General features: G+C 39.9%; 1 protein-coding gene across 21 annotated transcripts in view; it reads left to right on the top strand.

The window, feature by feature from the left end:
* ROBO2 (roundabout guidance receptor 2) overlaps positions 1-21319 on the top strand; it is an 815523-nt gene that overhangs the window by 405908 nt on the left and 388296 nt on the right. For all 21 annotated transcript variants that reach the window (XM_079974752.1, XM_079974745.1, XM_079974749.1 and 18 more), the window contains exon 2: positions 2278-2604. In XM_079974752.1, coding sequence (XP_079830878.1) covers positions 2278-2604 — 327 coding nt within the window. The remainder of the gene's footprint in view (positions 1-2277; positions 2605-21319) is intronic.

Raw genomic sequence — 21319 nt, 5'->3', positions numbered from 1 at the left:
CCCCTCGCCATGCTCCATCACCCTGTGAGAACTTCCTTCCCCATCCCCTGCTTGCCCTGGTATGCCCTAGTCCCAGCTCTCTAAGATCCCCTTCCTTCTCGCCGTTGTCCTGCCAGTTCATTACATCAGTGTAGGTTGGTTTTTCAGAACTCGACCTATGAGAAGAAAAGATAGATTTGTATTGAGCAGACTGGCAGCATTTTCCAACTGTAACAACTACTCTAAACATGCAATATCAGTTCTCATATAGTTCTAAGATTTTTTATGATGCTGTATGGGTTGCACAAATATTTGTAACCAGCCCAGGGAACTTTGGTGACTGGGGTGTCTAGAACTAGTATAAATAAATACTATTTCTCCCAAAACTGTTACAGCCACTCAGAAAACATTAATTTTAGCCTTGATGCGACAAGTGGGCATGCCTTAAGTCAATTTCTAGATGTTTGAGCCAATCTGCCCTTGTGATTAAGTATCATTGAATCTAATTATATTTTAGAAAAATATGTGAAGTTATGGTCATATTAACTTGCTTTTTGTTATTTCTGTTAAGATGTAATAGATCTCTGGTTTCCAGAAGATGTTACCAATAAGGAAGTTTAATAAACCAAAGTTTTATCAAATAAATTGGAAATGCACAAAGGTTTTTAAAAGCAGTTTATTAGAATGAATAAAATGGTTACCTTTTCTCTCTGATACAGGTTAAGTATTTGAATTGGCAAGATGCACAGCCACTTGCAATGCCTTTTCAGTATACATTTAACAAAAAATAATGTGTTTGAGTTTTCATAAATGAAATAGGCAATGAAAACAGTTTACATTTCAGGCTGCAAGAGTAAGTTATAAATAAGTGTTAAAACATAACAATTTATTTTTGCCTTTCATGTGAAATCTTACTGCTTTTGTGTATAGGTGCAGGTTCTTGCTTGTATAGCAAATGAGTGTGGTGGGTTGTTTTTTTAACACCCTGCAAAAGTGTGATAACAGTGCTGCAATTTTCATTCCTTTCAAAATAAGAGTCTTGATAGAGAGTTGGTTAGCAACAGCTAGGGTGTGCATATCAAGTTAATGCACCTTACAATAAGCTTGATGATTAGGCTAGCCCATAGTCCACGAGGATATATAAACAATACATATTTCAAATATCAATAAAAATGTGATTCTTAGTTGAAATCACTTAAAATATTACTAGCATTATTCAGAAAACTGAGTCCAATACAAGAAACCAAATATTTCTTAGAAGTAGGCATGCCCCTCAGATAGTAGTATCTGAGACCACCACTTATTCCTAGTCTCTGATATTTGGGAGAGACTGCTATGAAGTTGCTGTCTAGTTTCTATCATGTATTAATTACAGGGATATGTGACGGAATAGACTATAAAGAGGGTTGCTGGGGAAAGTGGGTTTCACCTAGTGATTGTTTGCTTTGTATGTAGTTTTCCCTATTCCCAAATATATACACAAATTTGTTGTTTTGAGTTCAGTGCCAGCTGCACTCCTTTCTGACCTTGAGGTATTTGTGTATGATTGTATCAATGTGGCAAATAAGTGCAGTCCTGAACACAACTATAGTACAGTGGTGCCTCGCAAGACGAAAAGAATCCGTTCCGCGAGTCTCTTCGTCTTGCGGTTTTTTCGTCTTGCGAAGCAATCCTCTTAGCGGATTAGCGCTATTAGCGGCTTAGCGGCTATTAGCGGCAAAGCGGCTATTAGCGGCTTAGCGGCTTAGAAAAGGGGGGGGGGGCGAAAAAACCGCAAGACTCGCAAGTCGTTTTCGCCTTGCGAAGCAAGCCCATAGAGAAATTCGTCTTGCGAAGCGCCTCGAAAAACTGAAAACCCTTTCGTCTAGTGGGTTTTTCGTCTTGCGAGGCATTCGTCTTGCGGGGCACCACTGTAATACCTCTGCAAATGTCTGCCTTCTCTAGTGTCCATTCCGGCGAACGTCCACTGCAAACCCGGAAGTACTGGAATGGGGTACTTCCGGGTTTGCCACATGTGCAGAAGTGCAAACCACTCCGTGCGCAGACATGGCACTTTGCCCTGCGTCCTTTTCGGCTAGCAGATCCCAGCTGCAAAACGAGGTACGACTGTATTCAGGTGTTAGACATGTTGAATTCTGTGGTACTTATTCCCATGAAAGTGTTTGCAGGCCAGATTTTCAGCCTAAAATATTCTTGAAAGCATCTGTTTTATTTCTAGTGTAGAAATGCTTTAGAGAAACTAGTGAGTTTTAAAAAATAACTTGCTGATGATTTGCCTTTCTTACACTTTGTCCCTAGGATCTCGTCTTCGCCAGGAGGACTTTCCACCTCGAATTGTAGAGCATCCGTCAGATGTAATCGTTTCTAAAGGAGAGCCAACGACTCTGAACTGCAAAGCTGAAGGAAGGCCAACTCCCACTATTGAGTGGTATAAAGATGGAGAGCGTGTGGAGACTGACAAAGATGATCCCCGCTCACACCGCATGCTGCTCCCTAGTGGATCTTTATTTTTCTTACGAATCGTACATGGACGCAGGAGTAAACCAGATGAAGGAAGTTATGTATGTGTTGCAAGGAACTATCTAGGAGAAGCTGTGAGTCGTAATGCTTCGCTGGAAGTAGCACGTAAGTAACCCCTACACTATCTTAATGTCATGAGATAATGTGTAGTTACTTTGATTCACAATAGAAATAAGGACATTTTCCATTAAGCATTCCTATATACTTTAATCTGTTAAATTTGAATTACCCATAAAGTATGTGGGAATGCTGAAAAGAAATGTTCCTATTTCTTAGTCTTTTATATGCACATGTATTCAGTGCAGCAGCCATACATAATGTGCAATTGGCACTAAGATACGTTGTGGATCATGTAATCATGAATGGTGCTATCATGGAAGAAGCCTAACCTTTCCTTCAAGTATAATGTCCTTTTGAATTTGGTTTTGTTGCGCCTAATGTCAAAATATAGCTGTCATTTTATATATGCATCACTGCCTATTTATTTCTTTTTATCAAGACATCTTGTCAAGTTTTTCCATGTATTGTTGGAAATTTCAGAGCCTTCATATGCTCATACCATAGTCTGTACATTGTGTGTGTGGCATGTGACAATACATAAGGAGTAGCTTTTTAAAAAGTTGACACTGAAAGCATCTATGGTGTTTTTGATAACCACTGTTTGCACTGAGGGAGAACTTATTCATGAAAGCAAATTAAGGAAGATTTTTACTATTTGTATAGTATAGTAGAATTGACTTTAGGGTATCATAGATATATAATGTGGGTTGGGTTTTTTTTTATCTGTTTCCTCTATTGATTATGTGCATTATCCAGCCAAGGTTAAGAACCTAATTGTAAAGGAAGAATTAAGCAGAGAGGATTTTCAATGTGTACCTTGGAATAGATTTTGACTTATGTGAGATGTTTATGTGACATAAAATTATCAGAATATCAGGCGATTGCTAGGATAAAAGTAGCATTTTTATTTAAACTGTGTGAAATTTGTTCTTGTTGGCATTGGTGATTTTTGTCTATTTGTGTGGTAGATTTGTATTAGTATTAGCATTTATAGTAGAAGCACCAAACAAGATGTACTTTGTACTTTGTTCTTTTGATTTTTGGTAATAATATTTTATTGAAAGAATTTCAGTTATAAAGAAATAAAGTGATACAGAAAAAAGAAAAATAAGGAAAGAAAAAAGGTGCATAAAAAAATACAGTGTAATATACCCCCATACATTCTTACATAAATAAATATGATGTTATTATACCAATACATAGGTAGATATTAATAACATACTACATTCTGTATAAACTCATTCCAAATGTTGTCATATTTATCCAAGCAAAGTCTACATATATAAGCAGTCCGTTCATAAGTTGTGAGTGTTGTCATATTGTCAATTCATTGATTAAAGGGGATTGTATCTTTATTGCTTCATTTCATCAGTATCAGTCTCTTGGCCACCATTAGGGTCTATATAATCCTTTTTCATTGTCCCATTGTTAGCTTCTATATAGTATGTGCTTCACTGGACTTACACAGTCCAGCACTTCCTGCCAAAATTTAGTTGAGAAAGTTGTATGAACATGTGTTTCAAAGAGGCACTGTCCTTGCCACATCTCCAGCATAGAGCTACCTTAGTCCTTTTTTATACAAACGTAAAGGAGTCCAATAAATCCTGATCATTATTTTTTGCTGTGTAAGTCTCAATTTAAGGTCCATTGATACCTTTCCCACTGTTTAGGTAATATTGAAAGTTACAATTTTTTATTCCAGCCATTTCTTAGTCTACATATGCAACTTAGTGATCATTAATAAATATCTATAAATAAGTAACCACTGGCTTTTAAGTTTCAAATGAGTTATCAAATTCTTCCAATATCTCAGGTGTCTCAAAAGCTGTGAGGGCTGCTGGCCCAAACTCACTTGCTAGAGGTTGTAACTGAAGATATTGCCATTGAGTTGCATCTGATAGAGGATATTAAAACATCATTGGTGTAAAATTCATCTTCATCATCTATTAATTGGTCCAAAGTCAACACACATGCTTCTGTCCAATTTTTCTATGTCACTATATCCCCCAAATTTTTAGAGTAGGATTTCCCCACAAAGTAAGTTTGGCATGTGAGAATGGATCAAATTTGTTTTTGATAGACAATATATTCCATATCCTTCTAACTGACTTGGTTGTTTCCAGAGTCAACTGGGATTTCAAATATTTTGATCCTACTATTGTCTAACCAACTAAAGGTGTGTATATTCTAGGGCTGCACACATCAGAAAATTAAGACCAACAGTGGGTTTTCAATATTTAGTACTTGTCAATAAATAGGCAGAGTGATACAGTTCCAAATTCGGAATTCCAGAACCACCTTCTTTAATTTGTAACTTCATTCTTTGCAAGGATATTCTCGGTGTTGCTGATCCCCAAAAACATTTCCTAAACAGAGAGATTAACTTTTGGAAATATGATCTTTTTATAAAAGATGGGAATCCTCTCAATATAAATAAATCAGGGAATTTTATTCATTTTGAGAGCATTCATCCTTCCCCAAAGGGTACCTTGTTGATATATATAAGAAGCACAGTAGATCATATTTTCTCACTGCTCAATGTTTACTAATTTATGAATTTAGATAATTGTAATAAATAGGTAGTGTAAAAGTTAAACATATCAGTATATTATCACTATCATCATCGCCATCATCATGTTATAATTTTTAACTAAATTTGGTTTTACTCCATAAATTCATGTGTTAATAGACTAAGAATTATTTAGCTCTTTGATCTAGCTTTTCCTCATCATACCAGAAAAACTGCTTGTTTTTTGAAAACATAAAAGTATACTTGTGAATATACTTATTGAATATCACTGATCTCTTCTTCAGAGACTGCTGTGAGTCTCCAGTTACAATATGTGCAATCTCCCGAGTTAAATTCTTAACCACTGCAGCTGGTGGTAGGTCATGCATGAACTGCAAGTCAGTTTTAAAAAAGTCCTTGGGGAGGAAAAAAAAACCCTTGGATTCACTGTAGACAAATAAAAAAAACACACACCAAAGATCAGAGAACATGAAATCCAAGGCAAAAACTATAGAGAAGAGTTTTTGAAATGTGATCATGCACCTGATACTACATTATTTTACAGTTTTTATAGCCTTGAAGTTTCATAGTTTGCATTTACCAGTTAAACTCTTTGGGTCTTAAAGGTAAGATTCCTAGCTATTTAAATTGAGAGGCTTCTTTGCCTTTCCTTTAAGATAAATGGTGGTATGTTTATGTTAAGATGTTCCATTAAGATTGATGGAATTGAGTTACAAACTTTCACAGATAACAGAGTGCTTCTATTTAAAACTTTGGTCTGGTTTCATGAAGGGCTTCAGAGTTTTCCCCCATCCTCTTCATTGCAATGCCATGCACCACCTGTGAACCTGCACCACAACAGTGTCAGGTGTGGCATAGGGAGCTGCATCAGCAGAACTCAGGAGAAACCTTGTTTGAGTAGAAATGCCTTTTCACTCACACAAGATGTATTTGGCTCCAATACATTGATTTTAGAATAAACAGAAATTTGCACATTTACTACATATATAGATTCAGATAAAATTTAGCAGTGTACTAGATTAATTACCACCTTTGGAGGTAGAGTTACGGAGTTTGAAGTATTGTCTCTATCCTAGATACTTAAGAGATAATTGACTAAAAAATAATTTATTTAAGGACTCTTTATAAATAATGCAGTATTCATGATTTGTGGTGCATGATTTTATTCTACTTTAACTGAGGCTGATTATAAATCAACTCACCTTCAGTTTTCGTACGATTCAGACATTTTCTCATTCACCTGATATGCCCCCTTTCAACTAAAGCATGGTGGGCTGCCCTGAGATACTGGCTCAAGATCTCAGTCTTTGGCCTAGGGAAGGGTTTACTCCCACACCTAAACAACGAGGAGTTCATCAGCTCATGGATGAAAACTATGGTCAGAAAAGCCACTTCAATTTGAATGCCACCTACTCTGTTGTACCATCTGGGCTATGATACCGCCCTTGAATCTCCGAGGCAAAGGGTCTGAGACCATATCACATAGCGATCTCCAGTCTCAATCTCATGTTATCTGTGGCCTGACAGCAGTAGGAATTCATTACGGGTACGATTTTCAGATACCTGCATATCTTAGAAATCAGTCTGTACCAACTTATTGGCATCTCTTTGCCAAAGCCAGATTAAATGTATTTCCATCAGAAATTCTAAATGGCATACTGAGAGGCATCCCTTATCAAAATAGGCTCTGTGTATACTCTCAGGACGTCGATTGTATGAGGCATTGCGAACAATATGAGCAAGCTAGGGATCTATTGATTAAACCCCTACTGGCAAATCGGCTGGGTAAATCTGAAGCCCACTATACTAAATATCTTCTGGATGACAAGTCTAATGATATCACAGTGGCCATGGCAAAGTTTCTTTAGGCAGTCATATGTATCAAAGATCATCATACTTAAGATTAAACAAATATCGTCTCGTTCTCCCTCTTCCAGGGGGTTGTCTGTATGAATCTGCATTTTATTCTGAATCTATGTTACAGGTTTTTGGACCGCAATAAAGATTACATTCACCTGATATTTTTTGCTTGTTTTAAGCTTAATTTTGGATAAGCTTGTTCTGCAGTCCTATGTTTATATATTTAGATATAAGTTCAATTGATTTCAACAGAACTTGCTCTGATGTACGTATCATTGTAACCTTAATAAATAGTAAGTAGAATATGGAAAAAAATATCCTTAATTGACTGTTGGCGCTAAATAAATAATATGCTGCAAGGAAAGTAAAGAAAGGCTTGCTGGGAATAGTTACTAATTGAAAGAGAATAAATAAAACCAAAACCAGGCATAAGTATTGTTTTAAGTAACAACAGCCATGGGGCCCCTAATCTAGATTAGGTCCAGGGCGTAGCAGAGAGGGATTTTATCCCTTTCCGCCACCTGAAGCTACCTGTCCCAAAAGCTTTATGCCCTATTTTCTTTATATGTTCAATAACTTGTAAGTTGGGGCTCATATCTTGTAATAAAAGAAGGGTGAACTGCCCCAGGTTCTGCTCAGAATAACTCGGAAATAAACAGATTTGTTTCTAGAACAAATCTGAAACACATTAGTTTATCTCTCAAGCCAATCTGATGAAATGAAGAAACACCCTTCTGCACCCAAATCTCAGTCCCCAAAGTACTCCCAATGGTAAACCGCTTTTTCAGTCATAATGCACCGCACAGCATGTTAGGACTACAGAGAAGAAAGGGAAAGAAGAAAGCTGATACCCTACTGGCAGCACAAGAGGATTGGTCTGGTTCTTTGAGAGCTGCCAAGGAAGGGGAAAGTCAATCTAGGAACTTTATTCCAGTTTGGAGATTAAAACAAGCCAAATCATTCATTCATTCAATTTATTTGCAAGCCACTCAAAGGAGATTCCAACAAAGAGAACAGGAATACATTTCAAATAAACACTGCAAAACAATTTCATAATTACACAGCAAAGCAGTAGCAAATATAGTAACAAACCAATAAGCCACATTCTGATACTATAAATATAACAAGATGACTTAAACAACATGCAGCCAAAAATAACAAGGGAGCTTCACAGCTTCACCTTAATCAGAGAAATACTCTTTCCATGATGTTACTCATAGTCCCTCTTCTGCAGCAGTTTCTTATACAATTCCAACACCCTTCTCTTGATGAAACATAAGATTGATCCATATCTTGATTTGCAATTTGTTTAGAAGCAATCTGCATAAACCTTAATAAGGTTAGGACTTGTTTGAACCATTAACTGATATATAAGTACCTTTAATTTACTCAAATCCAGCTGAAACGATCATGAGACACAGCTTAAAGAAGTTGCAAAGGTAAGATTCATACCTGCACTATCTCTAATCCAGGCAGAGTTGGTTGCAGTACTAGAGATAGCAGCTGTAGCCCCAGGTGTTAAATATGAGACAGCCGCTTGATCTATCGACCACTGTAAGATGGGGCTCTGGCCTAAATGAAAATTCATGAAAAATTGATGAAGTCCCCAGATTATTTTTTTTCCCTTTTCTTTTTTCAGCACTGGGCCAGTGTAGTGAGGAGAGAGATTAAATGAGGTGTTGAATGCTTTAGTAGCAAGAAGGTTGTGGTTCAGAGGTCAAAAGTCATGCAAAAACTGATCATTTCCCTCCTACCCTTTCTTTTGGAACAAAACACAAGTCACTTATTTAGCAGGGCTTTCCTACTTTTTGTGTTTGCATACAGCATATTAAAAATTAGAAACAATTTATATACATTCACTTTTTCCAGTAAAAAAACCACGCTTGGTGCTGATAAAATAATGAACAATAACCTTCTTTTTAATTTAGTCAAGATACTGAATAATATAGCTAAAGGCTGTATTTTGGCCACCATCTTTCAGGGTGCTTGCCTGATTTCATTTAAAGAGAGGAAAGGGGCTTGCATTATTTATAGGTCACAGATTGCTGAAATAGCAAGCTCTGGACCACTCTCCACACATAATGATTCTGTTTGCTTTAAAATCTAGAGTAAATTGATGCTTTTATCTGTCAGAATAAGAGATTATGGCATTTACTGAATTTAGCAAGGGCATCACTCTAAAACATGAACCAATTTTTTTCATACAATATGTCTAATCTTGTTTCATGTCTCTCTAGTTTGTACCAATATAAGGATTAGATGAAAAGACCCACCATATTATAGACTAACCATCCTATAAGATTGCTGATAAAATTAAATTTGATCAAAGGTACCTAAAAATCCAAGTATTTAAAAAATAACAATAAAAATATAGTATAATTCATGTGGCAAAACCAAATCCAGTGTGTGTTTTTTCAGATTCGGAAGTATAGATACTAGCTGGCTAGATGCAACAATTTTACATCTCTAAAATACCTTTAAAAAAATCAAGATTTCTCAAAGTGTAAGTTAAAACAGGAATTGTGGAAAGGAAGGAGTGATCTCATAAGACTCAACTTTATGCAAACCATATTATCTTGAGTGGAGTTGAAGGAGCATGGGAAGTGAAGCTGAAAAGGGGTGAGATTGGAATATAGTAGATAACCTCCAGGGAGTCAGTTAAGTAAATTCAATGAAGTTTTGAGTTTGGGAAGCGTAGATCTAATAAGTTTGTTGGAGTGGAGAATTTGATATGGTTAGAAATATTGCTTTTGGATCTGTTATTATTATCCCTTTTTACATGACCACCATTTTTTTTTTAACCGAATGTGTAAAATTGCTTACGCAATACTCTGCAGTTACATTACTGCAACCCGTTGTAGGAGGGACATAGCTTTGTGGCAGTGCAAACACTTTCCATGCAGCAAAATCTTGATTCAGTTCCTAGCATCTCAGGTAATTTGCCCCACCCACCCACCACTTAAAATATGTATATACTATCCTTCAGCAGAGTTTCCAGGACAGTATACAAAACCAATATAAATTATTACAATAACACATTGAGAGACAGCAAGAGAGCATTATGATACAATAAAAGCACTATCCTTTCATAAAGGATATAAAGGCATAGCCTTTGAGTTTTTGTTTTTTTTTTACTATTTTATGAAATAAAAAGTTTTGACAATAAGAATGACATTGCCTGAAAGGAATACAGTGCCAAAGGGATAACAACGTTGACGCTGGGTGGGTCAGCCCTGGAAAGAGAACTCCACAAATGAGGCACCTGCACTGAGAAGGCCCTTTCTCTCCCGGCCTCCATCTACCTTTCTTTAAATGGTTGAGGGACTAGAGGAGAGCCTATTAAAATGATTTCATTATAGAGTTAGATTGATATGGTAGCAGGTGTTCCTTCAGATACTTTGGTCATAAGACCCATATGACTTTAAAGGGAAGCACAAGCATTTTGCATGACATGTGACCTGAAATCTTTGAGGGTCACTGCCAGTCAGAGTAGACAGTATTGGGATGGATGGACAAAGCAGTACTTCTCTTGTGTGGAGGGAATGGGTGTTACATGCTGTTTAGTTATTTTTCTATGGACAAGTGCACTTAATAGTCTGTACTGATTCATTGTAGCTGCATTATATATTCAATAAAACTGAATCTGCAGTAACTTCCTAACTGTAATAATATGTGGCACTCTTAGACTAATACTGACAGCAAAAACAAATAATTATGAGTTTGCTTCAGCAGAGACATCAGACATACAGTTGTATCTCTCTTGTGCATTGGAGGCCAGATTTCACATTTCTGAACATCCACCTTTAACCACCGAGTGAATGCAAAATCATGCAGCCTACGGTTGTTTGGCTCTTGCCTTGAGCATGAATGCTTTATGTGGAAAAGGGATACTTCCTGAAAATGAATGCTACACCAGAAGTTTATATATTAGCACGCAAGTAGCGTTGAACCGTGGGGAGTTTTCTATGGCTGACATACTACTTCAGTAATATGAAACCAGGCTTCATTAGCCGGATGATCATGTAACTTTGTGATTTAATGAACTATTATTCATCATTGGGCTAAACATACTTGAACTGGCCCCATTTCAATGTCACTGATTTTTGTTGAGAAATATTTTTTATTCTACTATATATTTTGGATTGTGTAATTTTTAACAATGTTTCAGATTACAGCAAATACATTTCCACCACATGCCAACTATGTATTTTCTGTAATGTTTGAAAGGCAGGAGGCACACATGCAGACACATCCTCTTCACACTTTGTAGAGAAGGCATGGCTGGCATGCTATGTGAAATTCTACTTTTTGTACAGTTTGGAAAGCTACTGAAATTTACATATTCTTCTTGAGAGAGTATTTAAAGCTAGGCATCTTATAGTGCATCTTATATCATTTTTATTCTAACAGTCTGATGCTGTATAGGTTGATTACTACTGATCTCTGTTCCTTGTACTTTTGGCATGCTCAGTATTTTTCTAATTTTAGTCAACTGAGAAAACAGCATAGCTGATCAAGATAGCACATCATATTATTTAACACATTTGCATTTCCACACCTCTGTTCTCTCTGTATAGAAACCTGCAAGTGCTATTTGAATATTAATTAAAATACAGGCTATTGTTGGCATATGCCTCAGACATGTTGTACAATTTATGATGTCAGATGAGATAAAAAAAATCATTTGAAGCAGCACTCCAAACCATTTACAAAACACTACATGATCTAAATACTAACAACGCACATTGAACTCCTAATTGTCAGAAATCATTGGGGTAAAGTTGGTGACATTGATGGGATTTCATTATTAGTAGTTACTTTTGTTTATAGAAAGTAGAATTCTATCACTTTCTTTTTTGTAACCTCAAGAGATATGAAAACTTCTGCATTTTTCATGTAGGGAGTCACTTCACAATATTTGAATAATTAAATATCTGATGCCTGTTCAGTATTCAGAATGACTGGAGCCAGTGGTTTCAGTCTAGTAAGTAACAGGCAAATATCTGAGTTATATAAAGAACTGGTGCCGTTACCATGACTTCCGTAGATAATATTTGACAGTATTCTCTTAAATGAGTAGAATTGTTGTTCTTTGATATACATGTTGCTAAATATTCTTGCACTGCCATGTCCAAGTAGAGACAATGGCCTTGACACATTAGCAAGCAGTCATAATATTTTCTTCCCTCATCTTCCTTGGATATTTCCTTCTTGTTGGACATAATAGACACAGAGAACAATAGCAGGGTTAAGTCTTAAAGCCATAGATACTAATGTGATGACTGACCTATTGATTTCAAAATGGTGCATAAATACAGTTTGCTTTCAACATCCTTACCATATTTTCATTGGGGATTGGTTTGTGTGTATATATATTTAATGGTAGGTGTTTTGTATGAACTTTTAAAATGGCATAGTGTATTTATGTTTATGTTATTAAATGTATTGTAGGCTTATTGATAACAAGTGACTAACAAGTAATGTGATTGTGCTTGCTTAAAAAACAAATGAAGTAGTTACAGTTCTAATTAAATATTTAGGCATTCCTTTTTTTCCTCCATTTGAGGTGGAAAATAAGATACACTTTTAAAAATCACGCTTAAAAAACCCCAGGACTTGCCTATCTAAAGAGTTTGGTATTTAATATGAGAGTTTTCCCAACAGTTTGGACTCAGGGCTGTTTTTCCTATTATACCATCTTCCATCAATTGTTTTTGCCCCCTTCTCTTCTATCTTAATGAAACATTTTTATATACACAAAGGAAATCTCTTGTCAGTTCTGACGATACTAACATTCAAGAGAACTTCCAGAAGTGTAGCCATGTTCATTTGTTCCTGCAAAAAATAAAAGTCTCATGGCACCTTGGAGATGAGCAAATTTATTGAGGCTTGGGTTTTTGGAGGTTACAACTCACCTTGTCATTTGGGAGATGTTTTAGAAGTTGGTAGAGGAAAATGTGTAAAGGTCAGGGGAGCTTGAAGATTAAAAACTTTAGAATTTATAGAGCTTTATTATATTGTCAGGGACTCAGCGGGAGCGCAGGGAGGAGAGGAGATGGAAAGCGAGGGGGAGCAATCCGAGGGCAGCGTAGGAGAATATGACAGCAGCCCGATAGATTCCATGAGCCTCTCCAGCGAATCGGAAGATTCACAGAAGGGGGCGCCGATGGGCAGGGCAAGGGGCGACCCAAGGGGGACACCCCAGAAGCAAGGGGCCAGCGGGGACTCCCAGAGCAGCAGTTGGAAATCAGGAACAGCTTCCCCACCAGAGCGTAGTGGGGGGGAGGAGTCCCAGGTGTCAGAGCCCACATATGCACCACCAGCGAGAGAAGAGGAGTCAGGGTTGACCACGCCTCCATCGGAGAGCGAGTTAACGGTTAAGAGGAAAGTTGCAGGCTGGGCGCGCGCGCCAAGTTCAAAGGTACAGGCGAGCGGCACAGAAGGTAGCCCGGATAGGGAACCAGGTCCTAAAGCCCGCCGGAAGGAGGGGCAAGAATCGTCAGGGTCAGCGTCAGAGGAGTCCAGGAAGGATGAGACCCTAGCGGGCAGGAGGGCCCAGAGGAGAAAGGAACTTAGGAAGAGGTGGAGCAAAGCGAGAGTCTTAAACTGGTGTGGAGGGGGAGGAGACTCAGACAGGACTTCGCCGGTCTAAGGTCAGGACGTAGAGTTGCACGCTGCGGCTTTAAAATGGAGACTGAATCTCAATAAAGACTTTTGTACATAACTACAGCTTAGCGTTGGTCCTCTGTGAGCTGGGACCTGGAGGCAGCTCTGACATATATGAAGCTAAAGTAACAAAATATTAAGGAAACCTGATGGTCCATTTATCTTGACAGCCTTTAAATTCACTCAAGTGTTTTTCTAGCATGTGCATGGTAATTTGGGATTTGCACAGAAAAAATTATGAAAATCACGAATTTTTAAAAAATTATTTCCACAAGGGGAAAACACTCATCCCTGAAGTGAGTGCCTTTTTCTTCATCTTTCTTCAATGCATCACCAAAAAAGACAGGAAAAGAAGGGAAAGGTTTGCCTTAAATTTGCACATGCTAATTTTTATGAGCAGATCCAGATTTTCAAATGATTTAATTTAAATAGAAATACAGTACATCTCACCATAATGCAAACAGGTAAGCTGTTTGCCTGTTCTATCTGCTACCCAGGTGCTGTTGATGGGCAGCTTCAAAGTCCCTGCTTCTGCTTCTTGTGGTACTTTATCTTCAAATCAGACTTTAAATAGCTCTTCAGATAAGTGACAACTTCAAATAGAGGACTGTCCTTTGACAGCTCTTCACATAAGCAGCTGTCCTCAGTAAAGTAGGATGTATGGAAGGACTCCCCAGTGAGAAAACATTACAGCATTTGGGACTTTTTAGTTTAGAGTAAAGGCAAACAAGAGGGAATGTGATGCAGTTGTATAAAATTAAGCATGTTGTGGAGAAAGGAGACAGTTTCCCCTTTCACTTATGATACTAGAAATCAGGGACGTCCAATATAGCTAAATGTTGGAAACTTCAGGACCGGTGAAAGTACTTACACAGTTCTTAGTTAAATTATGGAATTCTCTCCCTCAAGACGTAGTGATGGCTACCAACTTAGATGTCTTTAAAAGAGGATTAGACAAATCCATGGAGAATGAGGCTTATGTTCCAACTCCACTCTAGGAGGCAGTATGGCTCTGAACTGTTGTGGTCAGAGAGGGGCAGCACTTGTTTGGTCTCATGTCACTGGCATCTCAGTGGCTTACTGGAAGGCAGAGATGGAGGGGTGAGGCAGCAGCAAGTTTGGTGCAGTGCAAATGTACCAGCAGGAGCACCATGCCAACCTCACCACCACTCCTCTGCTTTCTGGTAAGCCACAACAATGTTGGAGACAGGAAGGTCAGGTAAGCACATCCACCCTGCTGATCACTATAATAATAATAATAATAATAATAATAATAATAATAATAATAATAATAATAATTTATTATTTGTACCCCGCCCATCTGGCTGGGTTTCCCCAGCCACTCTGGGCGGCTTCCAACAAGGATGAAAAATACACTAAAATGTCACATATTAAAAACTTCCCTGAACAGGGCTGCCTTCAGATGTCTTCTGAATGTCAGGTAGTTGTTTATTGCTTTGACATCTGATGGGAGGGCATTCCACAGGGTGGGCGCCACTACCGAGAAGGCCCTCTGCCTGGTTCCCTGTAACTTGACCTCTCGCAGTGAGGGAACCGCCAGAAGGCCCTCGGAGCTGGACCTCAGTGTCCGGGCAGAACGATGGGGGAGGAGACGCTCCTTCAGGTATACTGGACCGAGGCCATTTAGGGCTTTAAAGGTCAGCACCAACACTTTGAATTATGCTCGGAAACGTACTGGGAGCCAATGTAGGTCTTTCAAGACCGGTGTTATATGGTCTCGGCGGCCGCTCCCAGTCACCAGTCTAGCTGCCGCATTCTGGATTAGTTGTAGTTTCCGGGTCACCTTCAAAGGTAGCCCCACGTAGAGCGCATTGCAGTAGTCCAAGCGGGAGATAACCAGAGCATTTACCACTCTGGCGAGACAGTCTGCAGGCAGATAGGGTCTCAGCCTACGTACCAGATGGAGCTGGTAAACAGCTGCCCTGGATACAGATTTGACCTGTGCCTCCATGGACAGCTGTGAGTCCAAAATGACTCCCAGGCTGCGCACCTGGTCCTTCAGGGGCACAGTTACCCCATTCAGGACCAGGGAATCCTCCACACCTGCCCGCCTCCTGCCCCCCAAAAACAGTACTTCTGTCTTGTCAGAATTCAACCTCAATCTGTTAGCCGCCATCCATCCTCCAACCGCTTCCAGACACTCACACAGGACCTTCACCGCCTTCACTGGTTCTGATTTAAAAGAGAGGTGGAGCTGGGTATCATCTGCATACTGATGAACACCCAGCCCAAACCTCCTGATGATCTCTCCCAGTGGCTGCATGTAAATGTTGAAAAGCATGGGGGAGAGGACAGAACCCTGAGGCACCCCACAAGTGAGAGCCCAGGGGTCTGAACACTCATTCCCCACCACCACTTTCTGAACACGGCCCAGGAGGAAGGAGCGGAACCACTGTATAACAGTGCCCCCAGCTCCCAGCCCCTCAAGACGGTCCAGAAGGATGTTATGGTCGATGGTATCAAACGCAGCTGAGAGATCCAGCAGAACTAGGAAACAGCTCTCACCTTTGTCCCTAGCCCGCCGGAGATCATCAACCAGTGCGACCAAGGCAGTTGCAGTCCCATGATGAGGCCTGAATCCCGACTGGAAGGGATCCAAATGGTCCGCTTCTTCCAGGCGTGCCTGGAGTTGTTCAGCAACCACTCGCTCAATCACCTTGCCCAAGAATGGAAGGTTTGAGACTGGGTGATAATTGGCTATCGTGGCCGCATCTAAAGATGGTTTTTTAAGAAGCGGTTTAATAACCGCCTCTTTCAGCGGGTCTGGGAAGGCTCCCTCACGGAGGGAAGCATTCACCACCCCATGAAGCCCATCGCCCAGTCCTTCCCGGCTAGCTTTTATAAGCCAGGCTGGGCAAGGATCCAGGAGACAGGTGGTTGGCTTCACTCGTCCAAGCAGCCTGTCCACATCCTGGGAGGTAACAGATTGGAATTGATCCCACACAACTTGACCAGACAGGACTCTAGCACTCTCCCGCCCCGGCCCTGCTCCCACGGTGGAGTCTACTTCTTCCCGAATCTGAGCGATTTTATCTGCAAAAAAATTTGCAAAATCATTGCAGGAGAACATATGGCCCGTACTGGGCCCCGATGTTACAGGTGGTTCCGCTAAATTGTGAACCACCTGAAAGAGTCTCCTGCTGCTGTTTTCTGCAGATGCAATAGAGGCGGTGAAGAAAGTCTTCTTCGCCGTCGCTATCGCCACTTGGTAGGCTCGACGTTGAGCTCTAACCTGTGTCCGGTCAGATTCGGAATGAGTTATCCGCCACCGGCGCTCTAGCCGTCTCAACGATTGTTTCATTGCCCTCAGATCCGTGGAAAACCACGCGGCTCTCCGGGCTCCATGCAATTGGAGAGGGCGCTTCGGAGCCAAACAGTCAATAGCCCTGGTTAATTCCACATTCCAGCGGGCCACCAGGGAATCGGCTGAAAGGCCATCAACATGGGATAAAGCATCCCCTACCACTCTCTGGAAACCATTTGGATCCATTAAGTGGCAGGGGCGGACCATCCTGCAGAGGGGATGGGTCGCAGAGAAGTCCAGTTGCACCAGGAAGTGATCTGACCATGGCACTTCTTTCGTTTCGCTTTTAGTTAGTGTCAGATCACCAACATCCATAGAGGTAAACACCAGGTCCAAGGCATGTCCGCGGCTATGGGTTGGGCCAGACTTATTCAGAGACTTATTGTCTCTGAATGCCAGTAGCTTGGAATTGCAGGCTGGGAGAATGCTATTGTGCTTGGGTTCTGCTTGTGTACTTTCCATGGGCAGTGGGCTAGCCACTGTGAGAACAGAATGCTGGACTCATTGGAACTTTGGCCTGATCCAGCAGGACTTTTATGTTCTTCCTTCAACTACCATGTGACAGCAGCTTCAGAAAATGCTGCACAGTAACCCAATTGCCTTGTATCCTTGCTTCTTTTTCTCAGCATTTTTCTTTTTGATTGGACCTGTCTTTCTTTTTGAGCATTTAAGTGTCTGAAGAATTTAAAATATAAAGTTTTATAAAACTTTTAATAAAAGCATCGCAACATTGGGAGTTTTTTTGTCAGCAAGTTCACTCTGTCTCACTGGCACAAATGAACAACCAGGAGAGTTTGTCTGTCATAACTCTTTCCTATATGAAAAACAGATGTGTTCATATGGTCTTCTGTAACCTTAAAATACGGTGGGAAGGTATGTGTGTGTCATCTATTTATTTATTTTCTTTACATTCCAATTTTAAATTAGAGAGACAAGGGTTAATGTGTAAAGACAGAGAGTGAGCATGCACAGCTATGCAGTTGAACTTCTGTTTCTCCTAGGAAGGTAAAGGTAAAAGGTGAGTTGGTTTGCATTTAAAAAAAATAATCATAAAAGAACACTGCTTTATAAAACTAGTCCTACGTCCTGATTCCCTCCCCCCCCCCCCCGTTTGTGTACTTTTGCTGCTTTTCAGCTATTTTGCTTTGACATGTGGAAACAAGCTTTAAACAATTGGTGTTAAAATGAACCAACGTATTGGGCAGGTTAAGGGCAAGCTGAGGGAATGCCCTTATTTCAATATATGTGATATCAACAGCAGGATTAAAAAAAAAAATCAGTGCATGTGTCAGCCATTCCTTCATCACCTATCCTAGCGTCCTCAGCTGAGTTGACCTCTGAAGTGTCTGGTGCGGTGAGTGATGTAGTTAATGAGATCCAGTGACATTGTGACCCCGACCCCTTGTGGCCTTAGCTCTCCTCATCCATCTTCTCAGCCCCAAAGGCTGTGAGGCACTGTATGGAAACAGGATTAAACAAGTGTGAATAAACAAGTTCAAGAGCTTTCTGTCATGCCTGCTAACACAGGACAGCAGTATAGTGACACATTCATATCTCTGGGTTGTTGGTATGTTACTTCAGAGGAATAACTACTTTTTCACTATTTTCATCAGAATGCTTCGATAGTGTGTGGAGTAGTAGCACTTGATCTGACATTTATTTTTAGTCATGCACGTGTCACATTTCATTCTGTAACAGGTAACAGATGATTCAAGGCACAATCCAGACAAGTGTAGAGGGCCTGTATCTTCTAGGAGCAGTTTTGTTGTTGTTTTTTTGAATTCACATTGACCTGAGGCATAAACATTTTGCTTGATTTGTGTTCATTAAAGATTTGTGAAGAAATGGTGGTTGATTTCCCACCCCACTCCCACAAGATGGGAAAAAAATGCATGTTGTTTGGGGTATAGTTCCTTATAAATAATGCAGGATTTTCAAATATGATTTTTTTTATCTGTGTATTTCAGAAAGTAAAGATATTAAGATAAGGTACCCTGCCAGGCTTCTGTGCGTATCTGTAGTTCAGGCAATGCCTGCCCTCTGTTTGACAAGACCTTCTGTTTACCCTATGGCACTTTTTGATAAGTTGACCAGTTTGTGATTAAACATATTTATTTAGTTCAGTGGGTCAGAGCTATTCCGACAGATAGAAAATTACTGATGGATTATCAGTTTCAACATCTCTGACATCTGGCCTTGGCATAGTCCATCATTTCAGAATTCATAACACATATGTTTGGACAATAACATGCTCAGTTACCTGTGTGATGATAGATCTGGATATTGGAAACATTTCCAATTAATAGGACAGGTGTCACAGAAATTAGAAGATTATCTGCTGTTGTAGTACTAAAGCACTGTGTAGTAAATGTTGCATTTGTGGTTGAATCTGGGCTTTTGGTGGGAGTTGTCAAACTTTAATTTCCTATCTTTAGAAACTAAGAATTCTAATTTGAGATCTAGCTTCTTTCCCATGCTGGTAAGAACTTGGAATAAAAAAGTTAGCAACAAAACAAACAAAAACCTAAACCTGTTTTGTGTCCAAGCTATTCAGATTTACAGTATTTAAAAGCGTTGACTAAGACTGCAATTCTATACACACTTCAATGGGAGTAAGTCCCCCTGAGCTCAGTGTGAATCCCTGCTACGGGGTGAGCTCCCATTGCTCAGTCCCTGTTCCTGCCAACCTAGCAGTTTGAAAGCACGTTAAAGTGCAAGTAGATAAATAGGTACTGCTTTGGCAGGAAGGTAAACAGTCTTTCTGTGCACTGCTCTGGTTCGTCAGAAGCGGCTTAGTCATGCTGGCCACATGACCCAGAAGCTGCACGCTGGCTCCCTCCACCAATAAAGTGAGATGAGCGCCGCAACCCCAGAATCGGCCATGACTGGACCTAATGGTCAGGGGTCCCTTTACCTTTAGACATGCATAGGACCGTGGTATAATAGTTGTAGAAGAAAAATCATACTTTTATGTTTGTGACAGTAGGGACTGCATTTAGCACTGAAAGAAAAATGTATGCTCTTGAGTGAATTTCTAATTCAGGAAACTTGTTAAGCATGTTTGTTTTTCATTTTTTATCTCTGTACATTTTATTATATTAATGATAAATCATATCTGAAATAGGAACACATAGTATGTAATCATATTAACATTAATATGTAATCAAAAAACACTGAAAGTAATTGCTTAATTAATGCATTCTAAAAAATTTAAAATATGTTAGCCTTTCAATACTAGCCTCTTTTTACAAAACTGAATAAGTTACAGATAGGTAGCCGTGTTGGTCTGCCATAGTCAAAACAAAAAAATTTCCTTCCAGTAGCACCTTAAAGACCAACTAAGTCAGTTTTTGGTATGAGCTTTCGTGTGCATGCACACTTCTTCAGATACACTGAAACAGAAGTTTCCAGACCCTTCTATATAGTGAGAAGGTGGGGAGGGGTATTACTCAGAAGGGTGGTGGGAATGGGTGATTGGCAGATAGCTGTGATGAGCCTGTTGACGACTCTTAACGACTGCAATAGGTCTTACAGGAAAAAGCAAGGGGTGAAAAGGTGAAAAATGGCTTTGTCATGTATAATGAGATAAGAATCCAAGGTCTTTGTTCAGACCAGGTCTCTCCATGGTTTTAAGTTTGGTGATAAGTTGCAATTCAGCAGCTTCTCTTTCCAGTCTATTTCTGAAATTCCTTTGTAGTAAAACAGCTACTTTGAGATCTTGTATAGAATGTCCTGGGAGATTGAAGTGTTCTCCTACTGGTTTCTGTCTTGTGATTCCTGATGTCCGATTTATGTCCGTTTATTCTTTGGCGTAAGGTCTGGCCTGTTTGTCCAATATAGAGAGCTGAAGGACAGACAGCCACCCAATCTTAAACAACTCCTAACCCACAATAATACTACAACCAGACCTAACACGGACACTGGCACCAGAGCCTGCAATAAACCCAGATGCCAACTTTGCTGCCACATACACCCGGACAACACCATTACTGGCCCCAACAACATCACACATACCATCTCGGGACTATTTAATTGCTCATCGTCTAACATTGTGTATGCCATCAAATGCCAACAGTGTCCTTCAACAACATCTGGGGACTCACAGGTTGAGAAAGGCTGCTTTACCAGGAGCTTTGAAAGATCCAGTGATCAGCTGGTTGCCAAGTTGTGTGAAGAGAGTTTTGCACAGGGCCTTGCAGGCACCTGCAAACCCCATTTTGGCTGAGTCAGCTCTTTACTTGCCCTGTGGTATATCTGACTCAGGTGGGTGTGCTGTGGCTTGGCTGTAACTATATCGTTGAAAGACAGTTGTCCATGACCCTTTTAAGGTCATTTCAGATGGTGGCCATCACTACCTGTGGAACAGTGACTGATTAAAG

Source organism: Podarcis cretensis (genome assembly GCF_951804945.1).
Source record: "Podarcis cretensis genome assembly, chromosome: 4".
NCBI lineage: Eukaryota > Metazoa > Chordata > Lepidosauria > Squamata > Lacertidae > Podarcis > Podarcis cretensis.
This window is presented reverse-complemented; position numbering and strand designations above follow the sequence as displayed.